The sequence below is a fragment of the Trichechus manatus genome, unplaced genomic scaffold (assembly GCF_000243295.1).
Source record: "Trichechus manatus latirostris isolate Lorelei unplaced genomic scaffold, TriManLat1.0 scaffold00035, whole genome shotgun sequence".
Taxonomy (NCBI): domain Eukaryota; kingdom Metazoa; phylum Chordata; class Mammalia; order Sirenia; family Trichechidae; genus Trichechus; species Trichechus manatus.
In genome coordinates this window covers 14,074,892-14,089,759 of record NW_004443971.1, presented here as the reverse complement: position 1 = coordinate 14,089,759, position 14,868 = coordinate 14,074,892, and the positions used below count along the sequence as shown (strand labels likewise).

Sequence of the window (14,868 nt, the reverse complement as noted above, 5' to 3'; positions counted from 1 at the left end):
CATGCTTTCTGGGGTTCCTCCAGTCTCAGTCAGACCATTAAGTCTGGTCTTCTTATGAGAATTTGAGTTCTGCACCCCACTTTTCTCCTTTTCCATCAGGGACTCTCTGTTGTGTTCCCTGTCAGGACGGTCATTGGTGGTAGCTGGACACCATCTAGTTGTTCTGGTCTCAGGCTGATGCAGTCTCTGGTTTATGTGGCCCTTTCTGTCTCCTAGAGGCTTCTTGATTAGGTCAAGGATGAGGGGAAAGTGGGGGGATCTTCTGGGGAGCGAGGAGAGCAGGATGTGGTTTCCAGTTTTCCTCTTGTCCCCTACACTCCCTGTATCTTGCTCTCCCTGCAGCTCCCCTTGCCCCTCCTTTGGTCAGTGTGACCAGTGAAGGCCCCACCCAGCTCCGGACATCCTGGGTCCATCCTCCTGGGGGCCGGGACAGCTACCAGGTGACTCTGTACCAGGCTGGTGTCTGGGCAGGCAGCAGCACTGTGGGACCCGAGGTGGACAGTACCAGCTTTTCGGCTCTGACTCCGGGTACTAAGTACGAGGTGGAAGTGGTCTCCAAAGCTGGGCCCCTCCATACTGCGGCAGCCAACGCCTCCGGCTGGACCTGTGAGTGGGGCTGGGGACAGGCTGCTTCTGAAATCCCTGGGCTTTCCTCTCAATGGCACCTTCATCTCCCTTTTGCCCCATTTCCCCACCTCCACACCCCAGAGCTCTGAATGGGGTCAGCGAGCCCCGGTATCGTGGCCTGGGGTCCTCAGGGGCGAGAAAGGCAGTCTGCTTGTCCTGTTCTTTCCTCCACAGCCCCACTCTTGCCCAACGAGTTGTTGGTATCGATGCAGGCAGGCAGTGCCGTGGTCCACCTGGCCTGGGCCAGCGGCCCCTTGGGGCAGGGGACGTGCCACGCCCAGCTCTCAGAGGCTGGGTACCTCTCCTGGGAGCAGCCCCTGATGCTCGGCCAAGCCCACTTCATCCTGAGGGGCCTCACACCTGGACGCAATCTCTCCCTGTCGGTGTTATGCCAGGCGGGCCCACTCCAGGCCTCCACTCACTCCGTGGTTCTGCCTGTTGGTATGTTCATGTCTATTGGGGAAATAGCGCTGCCCTGAGAGGCAGACTCCAACCCAGTCAGCAGTACTACCCACTCTACTCCAGCCCCTGCTCCTCCCAGGTGGATGTGGGTTGGCCTGCCATGGGGCCATCCCTCCATATGCTTCTGCGGAGGGCAGTGTTGGCCAAAGGAGGTGTTTCTCTGTGTGCCCAAGGCCCCTTCTGTGGGCACAGATGCCCAGTCCCTTGCACCTGAGGATTTTGAGAGCCCCTGACCCAGATACCTTCCTCTTGGGGTGCACTGAGTCTGACCCCTGCACAAGACAGAGCCTTTGACTTCTACAGAGCCTGACCCCGTGGAGGACGTGCAGTGCCAGCCCAAGGCCACCCACCTGGCCCTAAACTGGACGGTGCCCACCGGGGACGTGGACATCTGCCTCGTGGTGGTGGAGCAGCTGGCAGTGGGAGGGAATACTCACCTCGTCTTCCAGGCCAACACCTCTGGGGATGCTGTCCTGTTGCCCAACCTGGTGCCTGCCACTTCCTACCGCCTCAGCCTCACCGTGCTGGGCAGAAATGGGCTGTGGAGCCGGGCGGTCACCCTGGTGTGTGCCACTTCTGTGGAGGGTAGGCACTTTCCAGTCTCTGAAGCCACTTCCATGCCCTCAGTCTCCCTCCATCACTGCCTTCCTGGTGTTCTCACTTCCTGGTCCCTAAGCCCCAACACTGTCCTCTGGCCCTGATCTGGCTGGTTGGATACCATATTTAAAAGAAAAAAAAGTAAATATATGTGTGATAAAACACTTGCCATTTCAACATTTTTTACATGTACAATCCAGTGACATTATGTTCATTGTGCTGTTCAACCACTCTACATTTCCATTTTTCTATTACCCTTAACAGAAGCTGAGTACCCCCTAAGCAATGAGACTGCCTTTCCCTCTCCCTCCCGCCCGCCCCTGGTCACCACGAATGACCTTTGGTCTCTATACACTTGCCTGTCCTAGGTATTCCATGTAAGTTGATGCCATGCTTTGGAGCCTCATGCTCTGGCACCATGGCTAGGAACCTTCCCGTTCTGATTTAATTGTATCCATCAGCCATTTGCTGTGGGTCTGTGATGTGCCAGGGACTGTGCCAGGCACTGGGGATAGGCAGGCATGGCCCTGGCCTGGAAGGCTGTCTTTCAGGCACCTCGTTAGGACCTCACTCTCCTCCTCTCCATCTCCAGCCTGGCACCCCCCAGAGTTAGCTATCGCCCCCCAGCTGGAGCCTGACACGGGGATGGGAGTGGTGATCACACGGGGCATGTTTGGCGAGGACGATGGGCAGATCCAGTGGTATGGCGTCATTGCCACCACCAACATGTCATGTGAGTACTGGGCTAGGAAGGGTGTGGGGGGACCAGGCTGCTGCCCAGTCTGGGGTAGGTGGTGGTGGTTCGGTGCGGGGACTGAGACTGGCAGGATGAAATGTCTGAGGCTGGCATTCAATAGTGGGTGGTGTGAGCAGCGAGAGCCAGAGCTCTCCTGAGGATAAGGATGTTGGGTTGTGAATGGTGGGAGCATGTTAGAAGAAATGAGGTCGCCCCCCGGTGACCAAGAGGGAGGCCTTGGTCCCCTTGCTGACCCTGTCTGTCCCTCCTCTGTTCCTTTCCCAGTGGCTCGGCCTCCCCGGGAAGCCATCAACCATACCTGGTATGACCACTGCTACAGAGGACATGACTCCTACCTGGCCATCTTGCTCCCCAATCCCTTCTATCCGGGGCCCTGGGCTGTGCCAAGATCCTGGACAGTGCCCATGGGTACCGAGGACTGCGGCCAGACTCAGGAGATATGTAATGGGCAGCTCAAGCCAGGTGTTCAGTATAGGTGAGGGCTAAGGCCAGAAAGGGGCATGATAATCTTTTTCTTAAATGGGTTATTTACACATATTTCAACAAAAGATCTGGATAACTCATAAAGGGTCCAGTTATTTTGATTGGGTGTCCTGGCAGGCAGGGAAAAAGGGGAACACTCGGGAAAAAGGGGAACACTCAACTGTTGCATGGTTCTTTTTTCAGAAAGGAAAGGGGGTGTAGATTCTGTTTCAGCTTGCCACAGCAATGCCAATGACATTCAGGTGTCTATTTCTAGGGCTTACTCTTGCCCTCAGAATAGGGCAGGGAAGACGGCAGGAAAGCTGGGGGAGGCTTGCTCTTCTGTGGAAGGTAGCTCAGTACATATCCTCTAAACAGAGGAGGGAAGCTCTGTTACTTTTGGCCTGTCTATTGCTCATGACTTGATTTCCTGGGAGGTGCTTTGCCTTCTTTGCCTGCCCCTCCCCCGACAGAAGGTCCTATTTCTCTGCCCAGGTTCAGTGTTGCTGCCTTTACCAGGTCCAGCCTTCCCGAACCCATTGTCTCCTTCTCAGCCTTCTCAGGTAGGGTGGGCTCTTAGCTGGGGTTCCAGTGGGGCCCTGGAGTGGGGGAGAAGTGCCGGGACCCCTCTTCTGAGGCTCATTCCCAACCAGCAGCAGGAGGGACTGAGGTTAGACTCCAGGGAGAACATGTCCTGCCTAGCAGAGCTGAGAGGCCCGGAAGCCCGTGATGAAGGTGCCCTTGGCACCAGAATTGCCCCCGCTGGGCCGGAGGTGGAGACAGATATCAGCGAGCCTGTTTGCCAACGTCCATAATCACACCGCCTTCCGGCACTGCCCCGCTACAGCCTTGTGCCCCCAGGCCATCCACACTCTAGAACAGCACTGTCCGCCAGAAACATAAAGCAAGCCACAAGTGCCAACCATACATGTATTAACATTTCCTAGTAAGCACATTAAAAAAGTAAAACAAAACAGTTTAAATTAATTTTAAAAACGTATTTCATTTAAACCAAGATATCTAAATCATTTCAATGTGTGATCCATTTTTAAAGAAAACCAGTAAGATCTTTTACATTCCTTTTTCTTACTAGATCTTCGAAATTTGGTGTGTAGTTTACGCCTAGAGCGAATCTCCATTCAGACTAGCCACATTTCAAGTGCTCAAGAGCCATGTGTGGCTAGGGTCTACTGTTGTTGTTGCTAGTTGCTGTCAAGTCATTTCCAATTTGTGGTGGCCCCATGTGTGCAGAGTAGAACTGCTCCATAAGGTATTCAAGGCTGGGACCTTTCACAAGCAGATTGATAGGACTTTCTTCTGAGACACCTCTAGGCGGGTTCAAACTACCAACTTTTCAGCTAGTAGTCGAGTGCTTAACCGTTCCACCACCCAGAGACTCCTTGTTGGACGATGTAGTTCTAGAAAATCCAGGCAGCCAGGCCTCTGTCCTCTTTCTTTTCTTTGAGGGTGCCAGGGAGGGGAGTAGGGTCTTTGGGGTGTTCCCAGGAGGTGGGATAGGTCGGGCTTGTTGGGTCTTCTCAGCGCCCATCCAGGATGCTCCCTCTCACAGCCATCTCTGGCCTCAGTTTGGCATCTGGGACTTCTGGTGGGGGGGTCACAGTGCCCTCTGCCGAGGGCGTCCCAAGCCCAGGCGAGGTTGGCATGGCACTGGCAGGGTTGGAGGCAAGGCTGCCATGCTCCCTCCTTCCCTTGCTGCCCACAGAGCCCCGGGCCAGCATCTCAAGGGTGGCGGTGCCCCTCCCTGTGGTGGCAGGCATTGTGGTGGGCTGCGTCTTTACCATCTGTATCGTTCTGGGCTTGCTGTGCTGGTGGCGAGCGAAAGGGCAGAGGTGAGTCGGGAGGGCTGAGGGCCGGGAAGAGCTGGTGAGCGGGGTGGGGCCCGGGGCTGGGCAAAAGTGGCCTCTTGTTGGACAGGCTGGCCCTGCCCTCGCGTCCCCTGGCTGCCTGCCTCCCACACTCCTCTTCACCCCTTGCAGGGCCCAGAAGAATCAATTTTCCCAAGAGCTGACTGCTTACAACCTGCGGTGAGTGCCGCTGCCCGCTCTGCCCCGTGGTGTGAGGGCTGTGGGGCTGCCGTGGGTGGGCCCTGGGTGACATTGTCAAGTCTCCCTGCAGCCTGCCCCTCTGCAATGCCTGCTAGACAGGGGGCCTCACTCCTCCTTCCTCAGCCACCTGCTCAGACCTGCTCTCCAACCCCAGGCTCTCCCGCTCCTCTCCGCCCATTCTGCCTCCTTCTCCTCCAAACTCCCAACTCCAGTCCCGCCTTCTCCCTGACTGGCCACTGGATCCTATCAGGCCAAATCTCTCTCTTTTCTTTCTCTTTCCTCTGTCAGGCCTGTAATTCACTCCTGTTCTTTATACTGACTTCATAGTGAACCGACATTAATTGAACACCAGCTGAAACCCTGTTGCAGACCCCGTGAGGGGTTTATAAGGCACGCCTGTGCATTCTGTGCAGGTCAGGCCCCCATCCACCCCTCTTCCCTGTGCACCCCCCTTTCCATCTTTCCACACTGGTGGCTCTCAGCCCTGGCAGCTCATGCAGCACCAGAGCTGGATACACACGCACGTGGACTCCAGATCGGGGACTGGAGCCCAGGGGCTGGATTCTCACCAGCTCCCAGAGACTGGGTTGTGCAGCCAGCACTAAGGTCCACGGCTCTGTGCCCATCACCCGCACACCCAGGCCCACTCCCTCCCTCTCCCACCAGGAGGACCCACCGGCCAATCCCAATCCAGAGCTTCCGGCAGAGCTATGAGGCCAAGAGTACTCATGGCCACCAGGCGTTCTTTCAGGAGTTTGAGGTAAGGCTCCGAGCAGGAAGGATGAGGGCATGAGGCTGGCACGTCCAGTTTGCACTCACCACCCTGCCCTATCCTAGAAGGGGTGAGATGGGCCTGCTTCAGACACCACCACCTGCCCCTAATCCCTGCAGGAGCTGAAGGAGGTGGGCAAGGAGCAGCCCAGACTGGAGGCCGAACATCCTGCCAACGCCACCAAGAACCGCTACCCGCATGTGCTGCCCTGTGAGCATGGGGCAGGAGAGGGCAGGGAAGAGGGCAGGGCTTGGCATGGAAGAGGGGGCTGTGTGTGCCCCAGCACTGAGGGCACAACCCTTACCCTCTGCAGATGACCACTCTCGGGTCAGGCTGGCCCAGCTGGACGGAGAGCCCCACTCTGACTACATCAATGCCAACTTCATCCCGGTAAGGGCTGACTGCCGGCTGTCTGCGGCTGTCTGCTCGGGAGATGGGCTCGGTTTGCACACACACTGTCCTGCCCGAGGACAGGCTAGATGTCCATGAAGGTCACCAGCTTGTGTTTCTTTAGGTCAATCCAGTGGGTATTTATTGAGTGTCTAGGTGGTGCAAATGGTTATGTGCTCGACGGCTAACCAAAAGGCTGGTGGTTTGAGTCCACCCAGAGGCACCTTGGAAGAAAGGCCTGGCTGTCTACTTCTGAAAGTTCAGCCGTTGAAAACCCTACGGAGCACAATTCTTCCCTAACACACATGGGCTCGTCATGAGTCGGAGTGGACTCAATGGCAACTGGTTTCTATTGCGTGTCAGGCACTGTGCTGGGCTATGGGAGGCAGGGCTGAGTTAGCTGTATTCCCCACCTCCAAACAGAACACATGGCGTGTGTGTGTGTCTGATTGTGTGTGAGTGTAAGACGCAACACGTCTAACACACAGTGTGACAAGTGTTGTAATAAGGGAACAAGCATGGTGTTCAGAGCACATGGCGGAGGGAGCAATTTGGTCCACCTCCAGAATCAGGAGTCTTTCTAGAGGAGAGGGCACTTGATATCTTCTTGAAGGACGAGTAGAAGATTTATAAGTGGGGAAGATAAAGGGGGGAAGGACATTCTGGCTGAAGAGATGAGCCTGAATGAATACAACCCCTCCCCTAGGCAAGAATGTACAGGGATTGTGGGGGGCCCAGCGAGAATGGAGTGCAGGGTGGGGTGAGGGTGGCAGGTAGTGGGAGATGAGACAGGATCAAGGAGGACCTTGACTGTTAGGCTGAGGACATGGGATTTTGTTTGGTGGGCAATGGGGAGCCATGAAAGATGTTTGAGCATGGGAGGAACACAGAGTTTGGTTTTAGGAAGGTCACGCTGGGGCTGGTGTGGAGGGTGGACTGAGGAGACTATTTTTGGCATGTTAGTATCTTGTTATTTTCATGGGGGGCTTTCTTGCCCTCTTGAGGTGGAGCGTGGGTGGTGGTGGGGTCTCTGAAGTTCCCCCTCCAGGTTTGATTCCTTGATGCCCACACGTGTTCACATGCTTGCACATGTATTGGCGCGTCCAGAGTGTCCTCACTCTTGGAGGTTGCACATGTGCTTGCTGGCGCCCAGGGGACCGAGGGTTCACTTGTTAACATGTTGCTGTCCTCTGCCACCCACACCCTAGGGTTACACCCACCCGCAGGAATTCATCGCCACCCAGGGGCCCCTCAAAAAAACTCTTGAGGACTTCTGGCGGCTGGTGTGGGAGCAGCAGGTCCACATCATCGTCATGCTAACAGTAGGCATGGAGAACGGGAGGGTGAGCATGCCTTGCAGCTTCCTGAAATAGCCACCAGGTGGCACACGTTCTCCTTGCAGGAATGGCCATGGGCCTTAGCAACCCTCATGGTATCTTCCTGTCAGGGAGGGTGAGGCGGACAGGAGTGATGCCAGCCAGGTTGGAGGTTGGTGGGGCTCCCCAGGATCACCCAGCATTGGGAGGCAGCGGGGAGGGACCAGGAGCTCCCAGCTTAACCCAGTTTCCAACGGCCTCTGCTGTTTCTCATGGTCTCTGCTTGCTCTTGCTGTAGACAGAGAAGGCTGGAGAGGTTGGAGATCAAGGGGTGAGGACTGGTCCAGGGTGGGCATTGAGGGTAGGGGCACTATGCATCTTTTCTTTCAACAAGCCAGGTGGGTGCCTCTTCTGTGCCCGCTCATTGAAGGGCCCTGGGACAGAGAGGGCACCTGCGAGGAGTTTGTTGCCAGCCCGAGCAGTGAGGCAAGGCCAGACAGCCACTAAGTAAGGGCCACCTAGTTTTACTAAGGAGCCCAGGAGCCATCTCAAAGCCCCAAGGGTCCTACAAGAGGTCTGGGGTGACGATGCTGGGGTCTAGCTAGGGAAGAGAGGCCTCTGGAGAAAGTTGCCTTGGGTTGTGACAGAGAGAATTTCAGCAGGGTAACAGGGACCAGAAAGATGGGTGGGGATGAATGTTTTGGGGGTGGTGGTGGTAGGGTTGGGTGCTCTGTGCAATCTCTATAATCACCCTCTGCGCACGCTAACCCTCTGGCCCTAGGTGCTGTGTGAGCATTACTGGCCGGCTGACTCCACCCCCATCACCCATGGCCACATCACTGTTCACCTCCTGGCTGAGGAGCTCAAGGATGAGTGGACCAAGCGCGAATTCCAGCTGCAGCACGTGCGTGTCCTGGGGAGATGGGCAGCGTGGGGTGGTCCTTAGTGCTGAGACTCCCCAAGAAGGGTGCTTCATCTCCTGGGTCCCCGTGGCCTCCTTCCTGAGGACCTCACTGCCCAGGGCTCCTGACTCCCTTGGGAAGATGGTGGTGAGGGAACAGTAATGAGGCACAGAGAAGGTTAAGGGTACAGCCGAGGTTGCACAGTGTGTCAAGGGTAGAGTGGGGCAAGAAGTCAAGGCTCTGCACTGCCCTGCGCTCAGCTCAGGCTCCGCTCTTCACCCAGCTCCTTGTGCCCGTCTGCCTTCCCTGCCGTGACTTACTGGGGCAGGAAGCCAGACACCAGAATCACCCCTCTGCCTGGGCACCCTCTGTATAGAAAAGGACCCAAGAGCTCAGAGCATCCAGAGGGAGGGAGAAGATATAGGCACCACCCTGAAGGAACATCCAGTCTGAGGGGGGAGGTATTCCCCCTGCCCTCAGGGAGCTGGTGAAGGAAGTTTCAGGGCTGGGACTAGTGACAGTGATCAGTAGGAGCAGCCCCCTGCCCCCTCCCCTGCTCCTGCCCCCTAACTCAGGCCTCTGAGCAACAACGGCGGAGGGTGAAGCAGCTGCAGTTCACGACCTGGCCTGACCACAGCGTTCCTGAGGCCCCCAGCTCCCTGCTCACCTTTGTGGAGCTGGTGCAGGAGCACGCGCGGGCCTCCCAGGGCGCGGGGCCCATCCTGGTGCACTGCAGGTGAGGGCAGGCCGGTGAGCGCCTGGAAGGCCCGCTGTTTGGCCTTAGGCTGGAGGAGGCTGAGGGGAATGGGCTCTGGGGCCACAGGGGCCACGGGTAGCCCCTTCGCCCATTCAGCTCCCCAGGACTTGTCCCCACAGTGCAGGCGTGGGCCGGACAGGCACCTTTGTGGCCCTGACAAGGCTGCTGCAGCAGATGGAGGAAGAGCAGATGGTAGACGTGTTCAACGCTGTGTACGCGCTCCGGCTGCACCGGCCCCTCATGATCCAGACCCCGGTGAGGGCCGCAGCCAGCTGGGCTGGGCAGCTGGGACCCTGAAGGAGTGGGTGGGAGGTGGATGGCTGTGGGGGCCACAGGGTCTGGAGGTGGTGGCAGGGACCAGGTAAAGGAGCTCGTGGGGGGCACACAGAGGACACTGGGGGTGAGGGGGCTGAAACTTGTCACTGCCCCGTCTGGGCTTCTGTTTCCGTTTCTGTAGAAGGGGAAGTGGGGCAGGCCTATGCCAGCTTTGACATTATGTGACAGCACTGGGAAGGTCCCCAAATGGCACCCTCCTCACCCTGCCCTGTCCCAGTCTTCCTGGTGGGGGCCTGGAAAATCTCTGCTGAGCCATGCTCCCTCAGTGCACCTGTCCATCCCCCCGTCAGAGCCAGTACATCTTCCTGCACAGCTGCCTCCTGAACAAGATTCTGGAAGGGCCCTCGGACACCTCAGAGTAAGTCTCGGCTCCCCTTGGGCCCTTGTGGGGTGGGGCTCAGTTTCCCTGTGCCCTCCCACCAGTACTCCTGTCGGGCAGAGCCAAGAAGACTAGGAGCGGGACCTGGGGAAGCTGGAGCGCCTTCTCCCCTCTGCACCCCTGCCCCAAGTCCCGGCCCATCTCGGTGAAGAACTTCGCACAGGCCTGCGCCAAGAGGGCGGCCAACGCTAACGCTGGCTTTTTGAAGGAGTACGAGGTAAGCTTCAGGCCAGGGGGTGGATGACAAGTGAGGACAGCTTTCGCCTGCCCGGCTGGCACTTCTGTGGGCTCCGCCCAGCGTCGGTGCCCATCTCGCTCCCAGCTCCTGCTCCAGGCCATCAAAGAAGAGGCTGGCTCTCCGTCGCCCCCTCCTGGCCACGAGCAGCACAGCAGCATCTCCTGTGAGCATGTGCACTGTGTGGATGGTGGGTGGCAAGCAGAGGCCAGGGACATCTGGCACCACCTCTGGCAACCTCACCCTCACTATCTTCCCACAGACGATTGTTCTCAAGTGCAATTTTCTCCTCTGGAGGAGAGTCCCCCTGACGAGCTGCCTGAAGCCTGGCTCTTCCCTGTGAGATGATGCTGGCCTTCTGCCCTTTAGCTTGTCCTCTCTGACCACTTGGGCCTCCTGGGCCGGGGCTGGGGTTGCAGAGGGCTCCTCGGGATGGCCAGGGGATGCCCTCAGTCTCTTAAGCCATCGAGCTGTGCTCTGCAGGGTGGGCCTTCTGGCCGCGACCACGTGGTGCTGACGGGCTCTGCAGGGCCGCAGGAGCTCTGGGAGCTGGTGTGGGAGCATGGGGCCCATGTGCTGGTCTCCCTGTGCCCCCCTGACATGCAGGAGAAGGTGAGGGGACCAGAGGGAGGGAGAGGAGGACAGAGGATGGGAGGCTTAGGAGACAGGGTGGAGTGCTTGTGGCCAGGGCCTGGGAAGAGACCTCGGGAAGCTGCCTGAGCGGCTCTGACTCACCCTTCCCCCCAGGAGTTCTGGCCCGCAGAGACACATCCCATTGTCACGGATATGGTGACTGTGAACTGGGTGGCTGAGAGCAACACAGCAGGCTGGCCCTGTACCCTCCTCAGGGTCATACATGTAGGTGTTGGGGCCACAGGGCATGGGGCCGGTGGGCTGTCCTGTGCCAGCTTCCCTCCGCCCCCCTGGCACTAATGCTGATGGGGTCTTTGCCCCCAGAGGGAGAGCAGAAAGGAGAGGCAGGTGCAGCAACTGCAGTTTCCATCCTGGGAGCCTGGGCATGAGCTGCCCGCCACCACCCTGCTGCCCTTCCTGGCCGCTGTGGGCCAGTGCTGCTCTCGCGGCAAGAGAGAGAAGCCGGGCACGCTGCTCAGCCACTCCAGGTGCTGTGGACAAAGGGCTGGGGGTGGGCGTCAGGACCCCCTCACTGCCCCTCTGGCAGGGCCTCACATCTCACTGAGCCCTGCTGAGGTTATGAGTCAAAAAGCACAGTCTCCCAGTTCCCTGTCTCCCTCTCCCCCCGCCCTTGGGTCTCTCAGGGATGTGGTAGGAACGTACCCTTCCCTACTTGGGTCCAGGTTGGCTGACCAAGTGCCCAGTGTCCCTTCCAGTCCCCAGACCCATGTTGGGTTTTCCCACACACCTGGACATCGTCTCCCACCCCCACCCCCGGAGGCACCCCGTCCAACTCTGGGCCCATTGCAGCAAGGGTGTGGCCCAGTTGGGCATCTTCCTGGCCATGGAGCAGCTGCTGCAGCGGGCAGGGGCTGAGTGCACCGTGGACGTCTTTAACGTGGCCCTCCAGCAGTCACAGGCCTGTGGCCTAATGACCCCAACGCTGGTGAGAGGCGACATGGGGCTCAGCTGTGGGAAGGGGCGGGGAGGTTTGGAAAGTTCTGTCCCAGCTACAGCATGCCTCTAGGCAGCACCGTTTGCACAGCCACAGGTGGCACTGTGGGCCACTATGCTCTCCAGCCGAGATGGAACCCTAGGGGCCAGGAGACACCAAGGAAGCCTTTCCTAGTTAGATTTGGGTGGGTGGGGTGAGGCTTCTCTCCCTGCCTCTGTCCCCAGGAGCAGTATATCTACCTGTACAACTGTCTGAACAGCGCACTGGTGGATGAGCTTCCCTGAGCCGGCACAGCTTAGGAGCAGAATGGGCCTGTGCCCTGTTGGGCGGTGTCTACCCCTGCAGGCCCACTCGGGCCTGGCTTCCCCAGAAGAGCCCTGTGCTGTGAAGGCGCAGAGCTGAGGGAATAAAGACAGGTGGACAAGCTTGAAGCTGAGTGTGTTTTGTTACCCGTCCTCTGAGGAGAAAAAAAAATGGCTGCGAAGACTTGAGGGGCATGGGGCCCAGCACAAGGGTCTCTGGGGCCAACATGGAGCAGGGCTGGGGTGGGGGCAGGGCCTGGGGCCTGGCTGAACTGGCTGACCTGCAGCCTGCTTGCTGTTGGCTTTCCCCCAGAGTCCCCTACCCTCTATTCCTCCAATTTCCCAGTTTCCTCAGACTTCAGTCTCTCCACCTTTAGTGTCCTGTGGTGCCAAGCCCTGGATTCAGAGTCCCATCTACTCAGCATTCCCCCTCTCACCTGCCACTCCAGGCATACAGTAGAACCTCCCTGCTCCCTGGTTCTCTTCCCTGCCATCCCCAGCCTTTTCTTCCTGCCAAAGTCACCAGCGGCTACCCGCAGCCAGTGCCTGCTACCCCTCCCTGGCAGCCATACTGTGACTGGGAAGGCAGGAGCCTGAGGCTTCACTGTTCCCATGGGAGGCTGCCCCTCAGGCTAGAGTTGCTCCGTGGAGCTCTCCTCCTTCCTTCCCTCCACATAGCAGGGAGGTGGGAGAGAAAGCAGCGAGGGCATCTGGGGAAGGGTAAAACCAGGAGGAGAAACCAAAGACCAGGAAGGAGGGTGGGCATGAGGCCCCGGGGGAAAGCAGTCTGTCTCACACACTTTAGGGCTGAACTGCACGCCGCGTGACATGATCATTGACGACCTCATGAGCTCCTGTCGGCCTCCTGGTTAGACTGCAGGTTCTGGATGGCAGGGTGCCTGAAGGCACAATACTGGGCATTGGGTGGCCCCTGTTGGAGGGCCCTGGGCGGGTACCGAGAGTGCCTGGACACATTAGAGCAGGAGCTCTGAAATGGACTGAGAACCCCGAGTGCAGAGGGAGCAGAGGTCTTACTGGCCAAAGTGAGCTCCTAGGATGTGCAAGGGGTCAGAGGACAGGGGAGAGCCCCTCTCAGGCCTGGTCGGAGAAGGGGAACAGAGTTCAATCAGGAGCTTTCCATGAATGGGGTCAGGCTCCGATGTTCCCCTAGGAGGACTGAATGTTGACATGGTCTTCACACACTATGTTCATCAGGCTGAGGTTGGCCTCATAATGACCTTCAGGTGGACAGGCTGGAGACTTAGCTCTGAGCCGCCCCAGTGGAGATCCTGCTGAGGCCGTGACCAGGCTCGATCATGGTGTTTCTAGCCTGGCTCCTCATGCTGGAGCGGCAGAAGCTGCAAACAGGTTCAGGGTCAGGGGCGGGGAGCCAAGGTATGGATGAGTGAGACCAGAAACGCAGGCCAAGCTGAGGTAGAAATGGAGACCTCAAGAAGGGAGGTGACTTTTAAGGTCACAAGGAGATGAGAAGCAGCATCTGCCCCAGGGCAGGAAGGCTTCTATCTGTGGGTCTTTCTGGTTGTGTAAGCCATTCTCTGGCCCTCCCAGCCAGGAGGCTCGTCTTCCACATTCAGGGCCATGGCCCAAATGGGAGGCCTAGGCTCAGGGTCTGCTGGCTTCTTGGTGCAGCTGTGCCACTACTTGGGCCCTGGAAAGTCATCAGGAGTAGCAGAGAGTGGGAAGGGGTTGGTGAGAGGGTCCTGGCGGTCTGGGATGGAAGGAAGCTTGGCTCCTTCTGAGGTCCCAGGCTTCTGGTGTCCACTCTGGATGGACTATGGGGAGTCAGGGCAAAGGGTGGGAGGAGGGAGCCACAGCCCACTCCAGCCCTGCACTGGGGCTTGGCTCAGTGTGGGAGAGACCAGAGAAAACAAGAGGCTCCATGAAGGCAGTCCAGCCTGGTGTAAGGAGAGAACAGGGGCTTGACCCCAGTTTTAGCCCCTATGCCCCCCAGGTCCTGGGGCTGGCTGCAACTGGCCCTGGGATCCCAGTCTCAGTGTGGCTGAGCTGCAGCACTGAGCCTCCAGGTGGCGGCAACCAGCTGATTTTTAGGCAGCCTCTGACAACCAGCTGGGCAGAGTCCCTGGGCCATGCTGGGGTCCCAGGAGCAGGGATCAAAGTGATCTCTGGGACTTAAACCTGCATGCAAACGATGCTCAGTGGATGGAAATCTGCACCCATTCCTTTGGTATCAGGGTATGTCCGCTCAGGGAGAAAGCTACTCCTCACTGCCCGGTACCCCCCATCCCAACCTGCAAGAGAACTTGCCACAGTCTGACGGCTTTCAGACAACCCCTTCCCCCTCCTCCCCCCACCCCAGGAGATGGGGTGAAGAGGGCTGAACCCGACTTCCAGTTCAGGGGCTGCCTCTCATCTGCTGTGTGACCTGGAACAAGTCACTTCACCTCTGAGGGGCTCAGTTCCCTCAAGTGTAAAACGTGGTAGAGAGGTTGGGGGCATATGGAAACTCTAAGGTCTCTTCCAAAGGGCCTCCTCCAGCCTCCATGTGACCCTCTGGCTGTCCCCAAAGGCAAGAGGGTCCCGAGCCTCACTGGCCCAGGCTCCCTCTGCGACACCGTTGCCAAACACGGGCAGGTGCTTGACATGCTGGGCTCTGCTCGCTTTGGGTTTCTTTGCTTTCTTCCTTTTTTTTTTTTCTTTTTCTTTCCTGGATGTAATTCCTGCCAGCTCGGAAGGAAGGAGGGAAGGGGAGCTAGCCGCAGCGTAGAAAGTTTCCTTGACTCCTCCTCCGCTTGTGTCTCCCTCCCTTGCCAAGCCCAGCCTGTGAAACCGAATAACGAAGATCACTCAACAATGCCTGCCCCTCTCTGACTGCATCGTCCCCGCGCTCCCGCCGCAGCCGCCGCAGCCAAGCAGAGCCCGCGGTGCCGTCCCCACCGAC

General features: G+C 58.2%; 2 protein-coding genes across 2 annotated transcripts in view; both read left to right on the top strand.

The window, feature by feature from the left end:
- Positions 1-11,930, top strand: part of LOC101342406 (receptor-type tyrosine-protein phosphatase V-like) — a 19,399-nt gene extending 7,469 nt beyond the window's left edge. Inside the window, 24 exon segments of the mRNA XM_023730259.1 lie at positions 343-606; positions 802-1,068; positions 1,393-1,674; positions 2,279-2,419; positions 2,708-2,918; positions 3,401-3,468; positions 4,629-4,755; positions 4,903-4,950; positions 5,638-5,731; positions 5,863-5,953; positions 6,057-6,133; positions 7,342-7,476; positions 8,231-8,353; positions 8,927-9,087; positions 9,228-9,363; positions 9,735-9,806; positions 9,954-10,040; positions 10,146-10,239; positions 10,336-10,397; positions 10,542-10,670; positions 10,800-10,916; positions 11,016-11,179; positions 11,502-11,637; positions 11,871-11,930. Of these exon segments, the coding sequence (XP_023586027.1) occupies positions 343-606; positions 802-1,068; positions 1,393-1,674; positions 2,279-2,419; positions 2,708-2,918; positions 3,401-3,468; positions 4,629-4,755; positions 4,903-4,950; positions 5,638-5,731; positions 5,863-5,953; positions 6,057-6,133; positions 7,342-7,476; positions 8,231-8,353; positions 8,927-9,087; positions 9,228-9,363; positions 9,735-9,806; positions 9,954-10,040; positions 10,146-10,239; positions 10,336-10,397; positions 10,542-10,670; positions 10,800-10,916; positions 11,016-11,179; positions 11,502-11,637; positions 11,871-11,930 (3,146 nt within the window).
- Positions 11,931-13,264: 1,334 nt separating this feature from the next.
- LGR6 (leucine rich repeat containing G protein-coupled receptor 6) overlaps positions 13,265-14,868 on the top strand; it is a 144,826-nt gene continuing 143,222 nt past the window's right edge. The window contains exons 1-2 of the mRNA XM_004375284.2: positions 13,265-13,343; positions 14,497-14,561. Of these exons, the coding sequence (XP_004375341.2) occupies positions 13,265-13,343; positions 14,497-14,561 (144 nt within the window). The remainder of the gene's footprint in view (positions 13,344-14,496; positions 14,562-14,868) is intronic.